General features: G+C 49.1%; 1 protein-coding gene across 3 annotated transcripts in view; it reads right to left on the bottom strand.

Moving 5' to 3' along the window:
* CPEB1 (cytoplasmic polyadenylation element binding protein 1) overlaps positions 1-13,518 on the bottom strand; it is a 36,939-nt gene extending 23,421 nt beyond the window's left edge. The window contains exons 1-2 of one of the 3 annotated variants that reach the window (XM_076348610.1): positions 13,428-13,518; positions 3,216-3,404 (exon numbers count right to left, since the gene is read on the bottom strand). In XM_076348610.1, the coding sequence (XP_076204725.1) occupies positions 3,216-3,404; positions 13,428-13,503 (265 nt within the window). In that variant the 5' untranslated portion in view covers positions 13,504-13,518. Of the gene's footprint in view, positions 1-3,215; positions 3,405-3,668; positions 3,904-13,427 lie in introns of those variants that run through there. The other 2 variants (XM_076348608.1, XM_076348609.1) reach the window with 2 other exon arrangements.
* Positions 13,519-18,199: the final 4,681 nt, after the last annotated feature.

Raw genomic sequence — 18,199 nt, 5'->3', positions numbered from 1 at the left:
GCGGCACAACAGCTCTGCTTGGCAGCACCATCCCTCCCCAGCCCCTAGAGACAGCCCAGCACTGATGCAGCCTCACCTGCTCTCAGGACACCCTGATAGAGACCCCAGCCCTCAGGGCTAGGCCAGCTGCAGCCTCCCAGGCCTCAGCACTGGGCATCAGGAGCACCTGGACAGAGTAGCATCCTCTCCACATCCTCCCTCTTTCCTTCACAGCACAGCCAGGCCACCTGGAAGCATTGGCATCTACTGAACTCCTCAGATCCATACAGCTTTCAGACAGAGGAACACTCCTCTGCCACCCAGAGTTTTTCCACAGCCTTTCAGAAGATGCTCCTGAACTACAAGATCTCCCCTCCCAAGGAGCTCCATGTTGCCACTCCAGGGCCCTCAGAGGAGAAAAAGATGAGGCTCTGCAGAGATGGGAGGGGTGGGCAGGCTGAAGCAATACAACAGCTGTGCACAGGTATCAGCCTTTCACTTCTCTCCAGCATCCCCGCAGCTCTTGGAGCAGGAGAGCAACAGCAGCCCAGGCCAAGGAGCACTCCTGGCACAGCTGCCACACACCTGGGAAGGGAGAGTAGGATTGAGAGGGAGAATGTGGTCTCAGGACCACAACACCCCCAGCTATATAGACCTAGACCCTGTGCACAGCCTCTGCAGGCCAGAGGCTCCTCTGTGGAAGCAGCACAGCTGCATTTGGGCTGGTTTTACACCCCAGCCATGCCCCCCTTGTGTACCAAAGGGAATACCGGGAGTGAGAAGTGAGGAAACAGGCCTCTCCAGACAGTATTGCATGCCATCTTCCAGCAGCTGTTACCACAAGTTGTTACAAACACCCACCAGGTGCAGATCACCCAAGCCCAGGGCAGTGCCCAGTTAGATCCTTCCTACTGCTCTTCCCAGGCCTCTGCAGCAGGCAGGAGCCCCAGCACAATGCACTGCAGTCAGCGGGGGCACCTGACACCAGATACAGCCTCTGCAAGCAGGGAGGTCACTGGAGCATCTTCAAATCACCTCCAAATGATTCTCCCTCCTGAAAGCAGAAGGCCTTACACCCTTGACAGTGAACCCCCCCCCCTTCCATGGTCCACTCGGCCCTACTGCCCAACCCGCGAGGTGCAAAGCCTGCCACAGGCTTGTGCAAGCACTGCTCGCCTGCCTGCCAGAGCGCTGCAGAGACATCCGCACCTCTGCCAAGACAGCCTGGCAGGAAGCCGGCCAAGAGAACACTGGAGACAGCTACAGCAGATCAGGTGGGGCTGGGACATCCGCACAGAGCAGCCGCCTTGGTGTGCGACAGCCCTTGTTCTGCAGCACCATTGTGCACCAAGCCCCAGGTGTTGTGGTTGTTAGCAGCAGCAGCACTGTTCAGCATGGATGTTGCCTGCTTTAAGTGTGCTCTTTACATTAAAGATCCTGTAACACAGGTTCAGTGCCCCATAGTCTGCTAGCAACCATAAGGGGCTCTATGCACAGCTCTAAGACACCTGTCCAGCTCACTGCACACTAATAACTTTCATTTCTCCCTCCTCCTTCAAGGTTTCAGCTGGCAATGAAAGGAGGACAGATACCAAGTGTGTGGTATTCCCTGGTTCATTAGGGGAAACCCATAGGACCATGTGCTGGAGCAGAGCAAGGCTTAATAAAGCTACTGCAACCTGACTGCAAGCAGACCCTAAAGTGCCTGTGCTAGGGCCCACATGCAAGCCTGCACACTAAGTCTTGTGGAAATTAGATGTAGAAACTCAAGTGAGCTGTACTGATGAAGCTGTCATTTCAAACTCCACTACCCCACAAGTGGTTTTTTTTTTCCCCCCTACAACCCATGCAGCAGCATTCAGGGCTGTGTCCCAGAAGCTCTTCCTATCCTGAGGACAGCACCCCCTGGACATCAGAGGTGGTCGACAGCACCCCCTTGCCCCCCCCATCTACATGGGCAAATCACACAGCTTCTGGGGTGGCCTGGGCAATCTACATTCCTGTCAGCACCAACTTTACGCCTGGGGCCTCCTGTGTCACCCAAGTCTGCACAGAGATGCACTACCCTTTTAACAAAGCAGCAGCGTGCTGCTATAAAGGGATGAGTTTCTGTAGCAACCAGGCTGAACTTGTACAAACTCTGCCAAAGCACTAGATCTTTCCATGGACTGATACTTGAACGAACACACCACCATTTGTGAAACTGGTTTTTACAGCCCTTAAAGGCTGGGAAATGAACCCTTCCCTCTGTTTTACCCCCCTGCCCCGTCACCAGGCCAAGGAGATGCATTAAGTTTGCGCATGCAGCACCCCTTTCTCCTCCTGCGATTTTACAGAGAAGGCTGGTGCCTCTGGAAGAGCTAACTGAACCTGAGTCACTCTGGGGGAAGCACCCAGCACCCCAAACACTCCCCATGCAATCCCAGATGCAAAACCAGACTGGAGAGGATTGAGGGGGAAGGGCAAGCCAGCCAGCAGCGCGTGGCTGCAAGCCCACACCCTGCCGATCACGTAGGTTTGCGCTGGACCAAAAGAGTTAAACCAAGAAGCCATTCCACTGCATCTCCTCCAGCCCACTGCTAGGAACAGACCGCTATTTCTAGTTGAACATGGGAGTGGAGAAGGATCCCTCCAAGTCTTCCACCCAGCCTGCGAGCTGCCAGCTGAAGTTGTTAGTCAGGTGCCAGCTGCACCTACCACACCCCACAGGCAGAGTTTGGCAGGCAACACTGCCATAGCATAGGAGCAAGTGGTGCTGCCTGGACTCTCACGGTCAGGCAGGGGGGTCCCTCTGCAAGCATGCACACCCCTGCCTGCACAGCTACCTGCCACCAGGGATTTTCTCAGGCTGCCGGAGTGAAGTTCAGCCTCACTCCCACCCAGCATGTTCAGCCTCCTGACACCACACCCCCCACCCACTCCCTCCAAACACAGGGAGAGGATTTCTCCTCTTCTCTCAGCGAGGTTATTCCTCCACCAGTGTTACAGCACCAAGCAAAACATAAGCCTGGGCACTTCTTGTCTGCAATGAACTGACAGCAGAGCAGAGGGGGCTGTGGCACAGCCAGCCACAGCCTCCCCAACTAAACTGCCACATTACACAAGCATTACAGGTTGAGAAGCCCCCATCAGTAACTGCCAGCACACCGTTACACAAGCAAATCGCGCCGCATTAGCTTTAAAATGGCCAAAAATAAAAGGAATCCAACAACTGTTGCTGCGTGCGTCAGACTCACCGGACTGTGTGCTGGTTTGTGCTGCAGCATCAGAGTCCTGGGTGCTCCAGGGTCTGTCCCACCCTGTCAGGTTGAGGGACTGCAGGCCAAGGCACAGATCGTTGGTGTCTGGGAGGCCACGGGAAGACTCTTGCGTGGATGTGGGGAAAAGCATCCTGCTTGCCACTGCTTCTTCAGAGTCCTGGAAGTCTGCTCAGATTGAGAACAAACAGAAGCTTGAGAGTTCAGGGCTGCTTTTTTCTTTTTAAAGAAGGAGTTTTCTGAAGCGTTAAGCCCTGAGCCAGGTCTTGTGCTGCTCTGAAGCCACAGCTTCTGCAACTAGCAGTTGTACCCCAAAAGGGAGGGCTACCATATGTCCGGAAACCAGCCCCCCACCCCCCTCAGCCCCTCCACCTTCCTATCCCGTCTGCATTACTGACTGGGTCAGCATGTGACCAGGCTGCTGATGCTTACTGTGCTGACAGTGACGTCACTCAGCCATGCAAGAAAACTGCATCAGCTCTTATAAAATAAAGGTAAGAAGAAAGGATAAGATTTCCCCCAAAAGACAAGACGGCAGGCAGGAGAGGTGCAGCTCCAGTAAATCAAGGGAGGCAGGCAGCACAAAAGCAGGGCTCCACAATACAGCACAGCAGACGACAGGCTCAAGGCAGCAATCCCCCCAGCAACGACGATAGCAGCAGCGACAGAGCAGACAGTTTTAGTGCTACCCAGCTCTCCTGTCCCCGCCTCCCTCCACCCACAAAACCCAAAAACACTTTAGTCCTGGACAGACTCCAGCTGCTGGCTCCAATTCAGAGCCCAATGCAAAGCTTCGCAATTCTGCTAGCATAATCTCTTTGGTTCAACTTGGCCACTGTGCCTCACTGACTCTGCGTTGTTTACCACTGAGTAACAAGGATAACCTTCACCCCCCCACACTACCCGGAGAGAAGCCCATTATTCTGGGTCCAGCCCGAGCGGGCACATCACGCTGGTACAGGGAGAAGAGGACCAGCCAGAGCACAGGACCCATTTCACATCAGGAATTCTTCATGGCCTGTTTACCTTCTGCCTGCCTTGTCCCCCCTCTCCCCACCTTTCCCAGCCCTCCCCTCCCCTGCGGGGTGTTCACAAGCCTACGGTACTGGAGACACCAGATTCTTGCCTCGGTTTAAGTCTGTGCCAACAGCCTAAGGAAACACAGCAGGTTCATAGTCTGAGAATTCCAGTTTAATGCAGGGATCTGGGGGCTGATGAAACCACAAGATGCTCAGCTGTGTTACCCAAAATCTGAGTCAGAGGGCATTTATAAGCCAGCTACCAAGCAGCAGCAGCTGTCTCCTCCTCTTCCCCCTGCCCCCACACCCTCCCACTGTGCCATCAGATGTACACCTCGGCACACAACACTCCCAGCTCTTCAGCAGGGCGCTGCAGTGACTTCAGCCTGTCACGTTATCCCTCATGTGCAGCCCCAGCCATCCCAGACAGCCTGACAGCATTCCTGGCCTCCTTTTCCACACCCACATCCCATGCCACTGTTTGCCTGTGACATAGCAAAGCCCAGGCAAGGCCCCACCATCAGCTGGGTACCACACATGAGACACAGGCCACTGCCACCACCAGAGGTGGGACCCTCACCTTCACCCCACAGCAATTTGAGGAGCACCAACATTCCCAGATCACAGCAAGGGGGCTGAAACACTGTGGTTGGGATGAGACCAGCTAAAGCCATACCTGCTGGCAACATGCCGCCTTCCGCCTTCCCAGCTACAGCCTCCTCCACAGTACTTCACCAGGATAGCACCCACCAGGTTTTTTTTTTCTACTCCCCTAGTAGTTCTAGTACAAGCTGTAGTGCCAATTCAGTCACATTACTATCAAGCACCTGTAACAGCATTGAATATTCCTCCAAAAGCATCATGCTGCATCTTCAGCAGGGTATTTCACTGCATTAATTCTTCCAGTATAGTTTTCAGATTGCTTGTTTTGGACAGGCCCTAAAAACATTTATAATGCAGCTGTAGGGAGGAGAGGATAAAGGCACACTGCTCAGACAACTCAGTTCCCACAGCAACCATAACTTGCCCATATGAATATGTAACATTTCTGCATTTATGAAAATGCAGAAGTGCTGTGCTCTAGCCCAGATCCCTGGCAGTAGGAGACTACCTTCCCTCTGGGGACCAGGATCTTCCTAGGTTTTATGCCATCTTCAAGATTAATTCCCACCCAGCTTCAACTTCTGGGAAGCATGGACACAGTATCAATAGACAGTAGAACTTGAACCCCACCTAGATCTAACATCTTGGATGAGAACCACCACTGAAGAAATAAGGAAAATAGGGAACAAATTCATCAGCGACAAGAAGCACTCACTCCACAGCATCCAGCCACATTTTCCCTAGCTATCTACATTTTTCAGGAAATAAGCTGTTTTGTTTAATTGAACCCAATCAGATTCAAGTTTGAGATCTATATTTCCCTCTGATGACTTCAATCTACATTAAAGACAAGCTCCCTGCAATTCAGTTACAGGTATAACTGCTGAAGCACAGAGTAGAATTTGCTTAGGTAACTAGCATTTTTTAATTAGACCTTTTGCCATCCAAAGCAAATAGCCAGCACAAGCCTGCTTCCCCTTTAACATTCCCAGTCACACTGGAAGATGGATATGGGTCATCAAGGAAAAACACCAACTTAAAAAATAGAATTTAAATGGATTTCTAGAATAGTTATTTTCAAATTCAGAGCCTGAAAATTTGTTACAAAGCAATCAATTGTTGATGGCAGACAAAACTAATAGGATACTGGGGCAGGAAGAATTAATTTCCTACAAAAATTCAGTCTAAAGAGTCATAACCTCAAGTTATTCATAAGCAAATGTCTACCAAATATTAAATAATTTCGCTTTGCAACCTGACACAGCCCAACCCAGCCCAAATGCTTTGCTGCAGACTTTTCCAAGCCCCAAGAACCAGTGTGAGTCTTTCCAACCTGGGTTTTTCCCTGGAGTTGCCACTGGAAGCCAACCATCCTGGCAGAGGGAGCTGCGCTGCACTGGGCTCATGCCCGAGCATCTGGGAGAGACTGAGCTCCCGCCTCCCGAGCTGGTTAGGTTTGATTTCAACAGCATCATGAGAAGCAAGTCCTTAGTAAAACGCTCCTGTGCGGGTCTTGGAGCAGGCGGCTCTCCTGGATGACATCCTCCTGTCTGTCCAGGAGATCCCTGGAGCCAGGGCACACCACAGCACAGGCTGGACAGCTTTCCACACCACCACCCAGATGGAAAGCTGCATTTTTCAGACTTCAAATGTTAGCATCACATTTAAGATATTTCAAAGGCTTCTTGAAGGTGAGCATCTCCACACAGTTCAGCTCTTGACCTGCAGTTAAGCTCTACCAGCCCAGTTGGCTTATGCAAGCTGCAGCCCCAGCCACTCGTCCCCACCCCAACGCTCCCTCCCCACTTACACCAGTTTAGGCAGATGAGTTTCCACACAGGAAGCTGGGTTGGGGAGCTGATCCGATTAAAACCAAGCCACCAGGAGTTAGTTTTAGCCTAGCTCATTCCCCTGATCTGGTATGCAGTGTGGCTGCACCAACCAGGCATTTGAAACAGGAAAATATTTAGAAAATTACAGCCTAAGCCTGCGTGGAGAGGACAAGCAAGGACTGGCACCACAGGCTGTGACCCACAGGCAGTTTGTGGCAGGTAGGTTAAGGTAGCATGGGGAGAGCTGAGCATGACTCAGTCCCTGTCCTGCAGCAGCAGCATCCCTCTGTGCCAGACTTAGTCTTGAAAGGTAACACGTCATCCAAGCACAAACACAATCAGATGTTTGAGCCTTCCAGACCTAGGCCACTTGAAAAGCCAGCTAAAAATCCAGCAAATGGGTTTTAGCTTGAAAACTGAGAAAATCCAGAGAAAGAAGGCAACAGAATGATTAAGCAAACATGAACCAAACAAGCTAGATCCCTCTTACCACCTCTGTGGCCATGAAGAGGCCTCCCTTTGCTTCCGCATGCTAATTTCTAGCAGAACCTGAGTACGGAGGAAGTCCCTCCACAAACGAGGCCCCAAGTGTACAGAGCAGGGGAAGGATAAGCACAACTCAGATGTAAGCTCTGTTCACTGACAAAACCAGACTCACCTTTGTGTGCAGCAACCTTGTGGACTAGAGCTCTGACCAAGGCTGAACTTCCAAACCAAATCCAGAGAAGCAAGAGGCAAGGCGAGGATTTCTGCAGCCTTCAGATCATAAATGGGAAGGCAGCTCACAGCAGAAGCATTGTTTTACCTTTCATACCTCTTTGCACCTCCAGTTGTAAAGGCTGGGAATTGCATCCCTGAAAATTAAGCTTCAAGTATGTTTTGCACAGAAGACGAATCTCAAGCGCAAGCTTTTAGGAGATGAGCCAATTGTATTCCTAATGTACACTGGGGATCATCAGGGGCTTAGGAGAGCTCTTGTTAGGCATAAACCTACTAGTTACAAGAGGTTTTCTTGATACACAACTAAGCATCTTCCCTGTAATCTGAAAAATTCCTCAGGTAGACATTTGCTGCTGCATGACCTGTTTCACAGCCAGATGAAGGAGTCTACCTTATTCCTGTAACCACAAACACTTGGAACAGCTGACAAGCAACTATTTGAGAAACTAAGGAAGAGGGCACTGCAACTTCGCCTCACTGCTCTACCTACCTCTTCCAAGAGTGAGAGACTGCCACAGGATTACTGCACCAAAAGCTGAATGACAGAGCACAGCACATCTGGAAACCCACAGGAAACCTGCTGGATCTTCAGCAACACCATCCAATTTGTGACCACTGCAGAGTGCAACAGCTCTAGGCCAAGTCCCTGCTCTCTACAGAACACGACACCTTAATCTGCTTCCATTTGAAGATCTGATGAAGAAACCCATTTACTAGAGCTACTTTCCAGTACAAAACTGCATTGTGCCCAAGTAAGCAAAGACCTGTTAATGTGACACTTGAAATACAAAGGCCAAAACCTAAGGCAGTAGGTGTGCACCTCTTTTGGGGCACAGGTGTTGAATTTCACTATTCTGGATGTGTGTACCAGACAGCATTAATTTGAGGCAAGCAGAATGGTTCTCAGCTGCCAGGTGAGCTCCTGCTAACAGCCTTACTCTGCCTCAGGCACCCTGTTAACCCCATGAACTCCAGGCAAGCAGCACCACATTTTGGGTCTCTGCATCTACCGCATTTTGTCCCTGCACCCAAGACCACACACATCAGGTCAGCCGCATCCAGCGAGGTCTGGCATGTTTCCTCATGGCTGCAGGGCAGTGAAAAACAGAGGAATTTACATTATAGTACCAGAGAGGACTTTCTGGGTGGCTAAACAAGTGATAGATCATTAATTGACTGCGATTGAGAGCAAACAGGAAGCCGATTTAGTCATCAGCTGGTCTGGGTTTGCATTTGTCCTTCAGTTTTCCTTAAATAAAGGAGCCACTGAGAATCATTAGGACCTGATGGGCCACAACTAACAGCCTTTACACTGAACTTGGCACCTTAAGCCACTCCCATACACAGGAAGTCATTTAAGCATCTCCCATTTCTTCACACAATGGACTGTCAACTTATAGCAAAATAATGGCTGCTTTGTCTCAGTTAAACGAGCAGAGCTTAATGAAAGGGAAATCAATGCTGCTGGGACATTTGGGGTACCTACAATCCTTTTAAATCCATTTGTTTTAAGCCAGCATTGCCTTCAGTTGAAGCCAGGCAGCTTAGCCAGGTGAGTAAATGGGTGAAGGCTGAAGAGGGGGCTTTACTCACTGTTCTACTTAAGCTGGAAGTTGTGCCTACATTACAGGATGATGATTTCAAAAGCTGGTTTAGTTTTTTGTTTTTTAAACCAAATCTGGTAGCAGCATCTTCCACCCAGCAATACCCAGCTTTAAAGCCTAGCAGGTGGTTTGCTTGCTACCTTAAGAAACTGGCTTTGCTCACATTCTTATTCAGACCAGTGATGAACATGCAGATCAGCTTTAAATTTGGGAGAGGAGAACCACATTCCTGTGAAGCAGTTGCCCAAGGACAGGCTGCACTCCAGCAGCCCTGGCAGGAGTTGAGCTGGTGGGAGATGTTGACCCCTGCCTCTATCAAGGCCACATTTTCTCTCCCATCTCCAACACCACACTAAAAGCCACTAAAGGTTAACATCTGCACTACACAACCTTGCTGAAGAAGTTTTGCCTTTCTTCGGGGAAGACTGAATCAGCCTGAAAGGCAAGTGTTTTGAAGCACCACACAATCCTGTCCCAGAAGCTACCAGACAGGTTCTACAATTACAGCTTTCACCACACTGCTTGCACTGTACCCTTCAGTTTGGGCTAGCAACCTAAGCCTAGGCTTGGGGAACTCCTGGAGCAAGCACCCATGAACCACTGCGGTGGTAGTCAGGCTGGGCCTGACAACTCAGATTATTTTGACAAGGCAACTAAGTTCACCGAGGATTATCATTAACTGCAAACTGATCTTTATAGAGATTTAACATTAGGTACGGCAAGCTAAATCTCCAGTGGCAGTCCCTTCTGCCACGCAGCTCTGCCCAAATCTGGATAACCCTCCAACTGTCAGATACAGGACTGCTGAATAAGCTTGTTCCCTCACATTGCTCAGACTGCTGCTGTACTGATCTCTTCTCAGCACCATCTTACTGCGCACCTCATCACTCCGAGTAAGGTGCCTCCACACGTGTTTTCCCAATAGCATTAGTGAAAGGTCACAAACTTCTGCTGTCCCTTCTCCACCACATGTAATCCTCTTAATGCTGAAAGGGGCTTCTTACACCCAAGTCCAATCCAGGATAAATTTAGTTTGACCTGAGGAAGACAACTGAAAAGCTTGAGGGACCATGAATAGTTTAATGTACAAGTATTTTCCTGCTGGAATAAAATCTCTTCCCCAAGCCCCCCAACCAAAAGAGTTTAAGTTGTAAAAAGACAGTCCTTTCACCTGTTAGAGCTACTACATTAAGGGTTGATCTCCAGGCTCATTAAGACTGCCCAAGCTACAAGTTTCCTGATAATATAGCCTAACTACAATACAAGAGTTGTTCCTGCACCAAATAAAGGCACCAGGGGCTCATGAATTCTTCAGAAGTGATTTAACTTGGAGCAGTGACAAGACACCACATGAGATCAAGGGTCTCTCTGCTCTGTTGGTCACCTACCTGGAAGCCAGGCTCACCGAAGGCAAGGCACTGATCCTGCAGAGCCTCATCTTGTTCACTCAAAGGCATGGCAAACAGCTCCAACAGCCTGCTTCAGGCTCTGAACTGTTCACCCAGTGCAGGGGGCAGTTAGCAGCATTATATTCTGAATTTTAGCAATCAGCTGTTCAGCCTTACAGCCATCAGGTATGAATTTCTGCAAGAGACTGCCACAACCTAGGCCAGGGTCCAAGGGCCAAAGCACCTCCCCATTTGCAGATCACAGTGTCCTAGGATTCACATCCTTGCTGACAGTGCCAACTTTTTCATGGAGAAGATGCTCATTAGCCACACATTAAACGGAAGCAGCTCATGCACTTTTCTGGTCCAGAGACAGAAGGAAGCTTGCAGAACTGCTACATTCAGGCCCTCATTACCTACCAAGAGGTCCTGACTGACACTAACGAAACAAGGCTGGAACTGCAAGTAGACTAATAACTCTGAGCTGCCAATGCACTGGCAGATGCTGACTCATCCACACATTTACAGCTGATAACTGCTGGCCTGGCCCAGGTAGCTCAGGTCAGACTCTATTATCAGTTTCTTGCACAGCCCAGAGGCACCTTCTGAAAGAGAACACACTCCCATTAGCCTAAAGGGCGAGGGCACCCAAGGCAGCCACTTTGTAGCCCTGCCTCAGCAGTGCCCAGGATCCTTTGGGAAGTGAGCAAGTCTTTTTCCTCATGCCATCACAAGCATTTGTGCCACTGCACAAGGGACTTGATATAAGCTAAAAGCCTCCTGTCAGGTTACCCAGTGCTGAGCAGGGCCCCCACCCTGGTTCCCACACCACACAAATGGCTGTGCCAGCAGCCAGCTCCTACTTTGAGACTGGCCTCAGCTGCTACATCAGGAACAAGAAAAGCTGCTTAGGATGTCCCAAAAAGCACAACTTTGGTTGCCCTGCAGCAGAAGTAATGTTTGCTAGAGGAAGGTTCCCTTTTTTACATGCAAGTCCCACCATATTTGTCCTACAAGAGGTCTTCCATAGAAGTTACTCAGCAATAGCCTGAAACACAAGCAGAGTTTAACACCACCAAAGGGAAATTCACCCAGTTTCCAATCAAGGCACCACCTCTCAGCAGCTCCACACCAGGCAAGAGCCCCTGCCCCAGACATCCGTAAGAAATACCACAGCAACTGACAGACCAAGCAGAGATTTACATGCAGCAGGTCAGTAAGCAGGTTCATTGCATTGCCAGGTGAATACCCCAGTCCCTCAGAGGAGAGCTTTAGAAGCCTAGAAGACAGTACTGCAAATTAGAATTGATGTGCCAGCTCTAAGCCCAGAACTAACCCACACCTTCACAGGATGAATCTGCTCTTGTGGGCAGGGATAGTTCCTTTATCAACCAGGTTAACTTTGGCAAGTAAGCTGAAAATTAGGAAACATTTCCACTCCAAATTATAAATGGAATATGAAGGACTATAGCTGTCAACAAGGCAGCCAGAAACAACTCTTTCATGAACTCATGGTAAGGAGATAAAGGAAAATACTTATGTTTATTTCTCCCTTATGCTTCCAGTGCATCAAGATCAGATACAACACTATCACTGTGCCAAGGGACAAAAATGTCTAAACAGCTCAGTACAACAGCAAATCTCTAAAAATGTACCACTAACCACACCACTGACCTGAATTAGTTAGTATTCACTACGCAACTGCTCAGGAGTAGCCAGCGTATCCTCCAACACAGTTTTACTAGGCACGTTTCAAGCAATGCTGGCTATAGATCCGTACCTCGAAGCAAACAATTCAATTCCTCTGGTATTTCTGCAGCGCCAGCACAGGATCACATGGCCAGATCAGCCCCTGGTCCACAGTGCTAAGCCCTTCAAATACCCGGGAGATTAAGGTGCACCGGAAGTCATCCGGTAGCAGTCATTTTGCTAGTCCAGAACAAAGTTGCACTGCACAAGCATCAAACAGACCCACAGGATGCCCAGACACATTAAAACTCATCAGATTATCCATGAACACAAGACAACCCTGTCTCCAAGTGACTGCACAGAAAGCTTCTCTGCCTACAGCAGCCTGCAAGGTCACCAGCTGGTGAGGTTTTTCCCTTTACTTCCCACTTTGTTTTGGGACAAGTCCAGAGGGTCAGTTTGTTTCCAATAATGGCCAAAGTGTTTATTGACCCTATAATTCAGAGGCTGGAGGAGAACAGCAATCTCTTTCAAGTGCCCAAATCCTTGGCACAAGTACCATTGCACAGAAGTGCGCTGGCAAGAGGAACATCAGGCACCAGGCAGGTACATTTACCAGCAGATCTTGCATACTGTAAAGGGACAAAAGCACGTCCTTCACTTACATAAAAATAAGATTGGACCCTACACTCTTTGCTTTGGCACAGAGCCTTCTGTTTCAAGGCAGATCAAGTACAAGACAGGAGAATATGCCCACTCCCCTCAGCCTGCAGGAAGCAAAACTTGCAGCACTGATTTCATAATCCCAAGCTTGCTTTGTAAGAAAGTCTCCACCTACATGTACTGCTTCAGTGTGCTCTTAAATACACAGTTAACTGACCTGTAGCAAACATGGTTATTCAAAATTCTTTTGCATTTTTAATGTATGCAGCAGATCAGCCATACTAACCGCTAACAGATAAATCCTGCCTCCAGGAGAGACTGTAAAGGAGTCTGCTGGACCTATGTATGCCAGAAGTTGGCATATCAGGCAGCAAGAGCTCACGTCCTGCCCACACAATGATCCACAGCATCACAGGGAGTGTAAGCGAGCCTTCCCAGGCACCTCCACACTGGCAGGAAATACTTGGATTATCCATTTCAGGTACACAAATGAAGCCCCCAGTACCAAAACAGCATTAACCCCAACTCCAAGCAGCTCTCTGCTCACAAGCACATGCCAACAACCACACCACCAAGAAGTACCACCACATGTTCGCTAGGTCCCACCAAGCAATTCCCCCCTTCCGCCAGCCCCGGACCTTCAAGCTCACCTCAAACCCAACCAAACACTCACCTGGCAGGATGTCACGTTTGCTTTTTGTGACAGGCGTGGTGCAGACTCCACTGAAATCCAGAGAGTTGTCCAACATGGCATTTATTCGGCGGAATATATCTGCATTGCTGCAAGTGGAAAGTGCAGGGGCATCCGGGCTATCCCAGCAGTCCTTTATGCTCCTCCCAGTATCTTCTTTCTGGTAAAAAAGAACAAGTATTAGTGTCAAGCAGCCTAGTACTCACCACCTGGCTTTCCACACATTGTGGAAAGTCTGGATTGCCTCCAATACTCATATTAGCTTTAGCTCCAGGTCTTAGCAACACTCAAGTACAATTATTGGCATTAAAGAAACAGTGAAGCAAATGGGTCAGCAATTTGTCAGCACAGCACATCAGGCCAGGACGGCCCCAGTCACAAACAGGTACCAGCTCACCACAGGTAGGATGAACTTTAGACTAAGAGCCACAGCACCCAAGCTAGTGTGGTTGCTAACACAAGCTCCCTGCTGCTTTTCTCCAGCACATCACATCACTACAGTGGAGATCTGGTTAATAGAGGCATGCGCCTTCTCCCCAGAATCAACCCCCTGACACTGGGGGACAAGGAGGATGCTCATGGTCAAGGCAGCCACCACAAGAAACCACCTGCGCACAGCAGAAGAGAGCAAGGCTCACTTCACCACCCGTATTTGGGAGCTTTGAACAACATCTTGGAATGGCTCAAGTCAGCAGCCACGCAATCACTTCAGAAAACAGGCTTGCGGAAAAAACATGACTTCCCAGCTAATCAAACATAGCCTCAAATCCTGAGGTTTCCCTCAACAAGGCAGAGAACCAAATCCTGATCTTCCCTTTAGGTAGCAGCTCCTGACCACAAAGGAAGGTTACCCCAAACCAGCTCTGCTTTAGCACGACACTTCACAGGCACTGATCTGCCAGCATCAAGGTTTTGGGACCATCCCACACAAGCCAGAGCTATTGTAATGCTTCCTCTGCATGAAAGAGATCAAACCCCTCCTGCTTCCTGGTGCTGGTCCAGAGAACCAGCAAGAGCAGCTGCTTCCCCCAGGTCTGCTCACAAGCCACTTTCACATCTAGGCTTGTTTCAGTGCAGCTGCACAACATTCAAGCCTCTGCCAATCTAGAAGCTGCTAAACTTAATCTGTAACCAGCATTTTTGGACAGAGGGCAGGTCTTCCCACCACCCAAAAGCCACTGCAGCAGAACTCTGCTCCTGAACATGCTGAGCAAATGGTATCGCTATAAATTAGGACCCACATTAAAGAGAAGAGCAGGAAGGCACAACCTCACCAGTCTTGGCCTCGGGAACAGAATCCTTGCCATTAAGCAAATAGAGTTAGAGCCAAATGCAAAGAACTGAATTGCAGCAAGGCTGGTGAACAAGCCCCTGCTACTCCAAGACACGCAGAAGCCTATAGCTCTAAATTGGGCCATTTGTACTTGTCAAGGAGATATTTAATACCTCTACCTTTTGGATGCGTTCCTTGCAAGAGCTTTGGGCCTGACTTCCCCCACATTTCCCCCCTGCTTCACCCACTAGCAAACCTGAAGTGCTGAGCTGGTTTTACTCTCAAATCATCCCTTACTGATCTTTCCGGTATGTGGCCTGTGGCAGAAGGCAGGTCTAAATTGAATTTCACATGGACACAGGAACTTTAGCCCAGCCCGAGTATGGGACTTGCATTCCCCCCCAACCCTGTCATTATGACCAGTTTTACTGCCATAACACACGATCTGATAGTTATCTCCACACATGCGAGCTCCCCCCACCATTTAGCTAAAAAGCAAATGAAACCCTGTCCTGGAAGCAGCAGGAATAAGCTACTGAATTGTCAACTCACACAATACCTCCAGGCAGGACCCAAACAATTGATTCAGGATTTCAGCCCGTTTAAGACTATTAGCATCTATTCAGCACTGGAATCCGGGATCTTTGTCTATTGAAAGGCTCAGCCCACCCCAGGTAAGATCCTGGGACTCTGCAGGCACAATGCAGGAGCATTTACAAGCCAAGAGTAAAACAGGTAGGGCTGAAAGCAAGCTTCAGGCAAGAAGAAACAGGCAGAGCAAGCTTTAAGTCATCTTTATAAAAGCAGCTGAGGAGTATAGAAGCTCAATTTAAGAAAGTATTGCCAGTCATCTTTAATAAAAAGAAGTGCCGCATCAGGATGCTTTGGCACAAGTGTGAAACTCCATATTCTACTCCTGTTACTAAAGAACCACTTACAGCAGGAGGCAAAGCTTTTCCCTAGGAGTCTGTGCTAGCAAGACAAAAAATAAACCCAAGCAGCAAACCAAACACCTGATCTGTTCCTGCTCATTTAGCATTTGATGCTTCCCACAACTGGCAGCACCAGTCCTGCTACAAACAAGAAGAGAAAACAGCAAGAGTATGGCCAAGCATTTCTGCAAAAATTCCTTCCACTTACAGAGCTTTTAACCTTAAGACTGTCAAGGATATCCTAGAGATACTGCAAGCACCCAGGACACAGGAGCTGGCATCCAACCCCTTGTAGGAAGTGGCTCGTGCTCATTGGTACCTTCCCCTGGTAAAGCTCACCCTCCTCCCTAAACCCCTAAAAGAGATACTCCTTTGAGAAGAGGTCTGCAGGTCTTCAAAGCACACAAGGCCCAAACCATTCAGCAGCCTGGATAGTCTGGTGGAAAGAGTTTGCAAACGTGTAGCTGAAGAATACACCCATATCCTTTAGTCTCAGAGTTAATACCAAAGCACAGGGAAATACCATGCCTGTGGCTCTGTCCTCCAGGACCTGCTCCACTCTCACATCCCCAAGACAAGCAAAGGAACACTCTTGAGCCCAGCTAGGATTAGCTTTCAATGCTCCATCTTGAAGGATTTTGCAATAGTTAAACACATGCTGTCTGTTCAGGCTTCTCTGGAAGTCCTCTGCACAGCAGCAACTACAGCTACAGCCCAGGCTCGGAGCTGGCAATCCCCTCTGCTTTCACTGAGGCACCAGTCCAGGAGCACTGGTGGGTGGTTCTCCTCCTTCCGCAGGCCCCAGCAGTGACCTGTCACATTGTGTGAAACACCAGGGTGTGACCCAACAATGGCCGTTCTCAGCCCGTCCTGCCTGCTACAGTGCAGGATCCCAGATCAGAGGAGGGGACACCATTTTATCAGTGCAGTCAGTAGACAGACAAGTCAAAAACAGAAGTGTGATCCAGCTGACAGGTCATTTAAAGTCATCAGGAGTCAAACACTACTTCCTGACACCTGGTAAGACACCCAGACTCCATTTAAGAGCTGAGAGTTTCTAGGGATATTCCTAGATCGGAAACAAATGAAAAAGGCAATTCAGTTCCCTGCAGTAGGCACACAGTACCACAGAGCAAACAATTTAAAGGCTTCAGGTTAAATCATTGTGGTAGATCTGGAACACAGACCCAAGAACAACTGCACAAAGACACACAGCAAGATGAATCTCAGACAGGAATACAGTCCATCGTATCCTGGCTCAGCTAAACCCTTAGCCAAGAACCCATGTCCAAGCATGAAGATGCATCCCCAGGATGCTCTGAGGTCTCAAGGAGGACACCATCAGGCTCCAGACACCTCTAGCACTCAAAACAAAACACACCAGAGTGAGAAAGGGAGTGCCAGGCTTGATTTGAAATAGGGAGGAAGAGTTTCCACTCCCTCAGAGTAACAGAAAGACAACTGATGAGCCTTACCACCATGGTAGAGAGCTCTTGTTTACTGGCTCTGCCTTGAGAAGCTGGCAGCCAAAGCACAGCAGCTGTCAGGTCTCTGGAGTTCACATCCCATCAGCCCCAAGCAAACCCCATGGCTGCAGCCTGCCATTTACCTGCAGGAGGTCCTACTGCTGAGACACATGCACAACCTGCAGCAGCTCAGTCAGTAGAACAATGTACACCTGTGGAGCAAAAGCCACCAAAGATGTCCAAGGTAAGTGGAAATGAAGGCACCTCCACAGCCCCGAGGCAGACAAGCCAGTAGGAAACAACCTACGGATAATGAAATCCCAGGGCTAGGCAGAACCCACAGCATCACAACAATGCTGGCACAGGATTAGGATAGCCTAATCCTTCGGGAAGTCATTAAACACAGCTCGGCTGCCGGTATGGCCAAGATGTGCATTAGCTCCTGGGGACACTCTGGAGCAGACAAGGCTTACCCACCTCAGCTACAATTCAGCCTTTGCTTTTTACACCTTTCGTAGCAATCCCACTGGGGCAGCGCCATGCTGACGCCCAAAGGGGTTCTCAGCCCTGTAGCTACAGCCAAGAGGGCCTTGAATCCTGAGACAAAATTTAAGATGCTGTTAAAATGGTGTCAGTCACCAAGCCAAGATGGCTCCATACATTGATCATAGGCAGCTCTAAAAGTAATTTTTTTTTTAACCAGTAATTTTCATTTCCTAAGCTGAAGTCAGCTACACCAATATAAAGCATAACATTGGTATAACTGTTTCTACCAAGCAACACCGCTAACAAAGCAACAAGCTCACACATCCAACTCATCCCAAACAGGGTTAGGCTAGGCTGCATTAGCTCTCTCACCACCAGCAAGACTGAGCTTAAGCAGCTCTCCCAGGGTTTACTGCATGGAGAGGGTTTTGAACACACCTGGCTGGAATCAAGACTGGAAGGGATTTTGATGGCAGTATTTTCCAGAGGAGCACTGACTTCAGAACACTACCAGTGTTGCCAGAACTCCTATTTTTAAAAAAGTTTCCCTGTTGAGGCACCTACTTTTTAGTGGGGTTTTTTTTGGAACAAAACATT

Source organism: Aptenodytes patagonicus, chromosome 10, assembly GCF_965638725.1.
Source record: "Aptenodytes patagonicus chromosome 10, bAptPat1.pri.cur, whole genome shotgun sequence".
In the NCBI taxonomy this organism is placed as follows: domain Eukaryota; kingdom Metazoa; phylum Chordata; class Aves; order Sphenisciformes; family Spheniscidae; genus Aptenodytes; species Aptenodytes patagonicus.
Note: the sequence above shows the minus strand (reverse complement) of the source record. Positions and strands in the feature narration are given on the sequence as shown.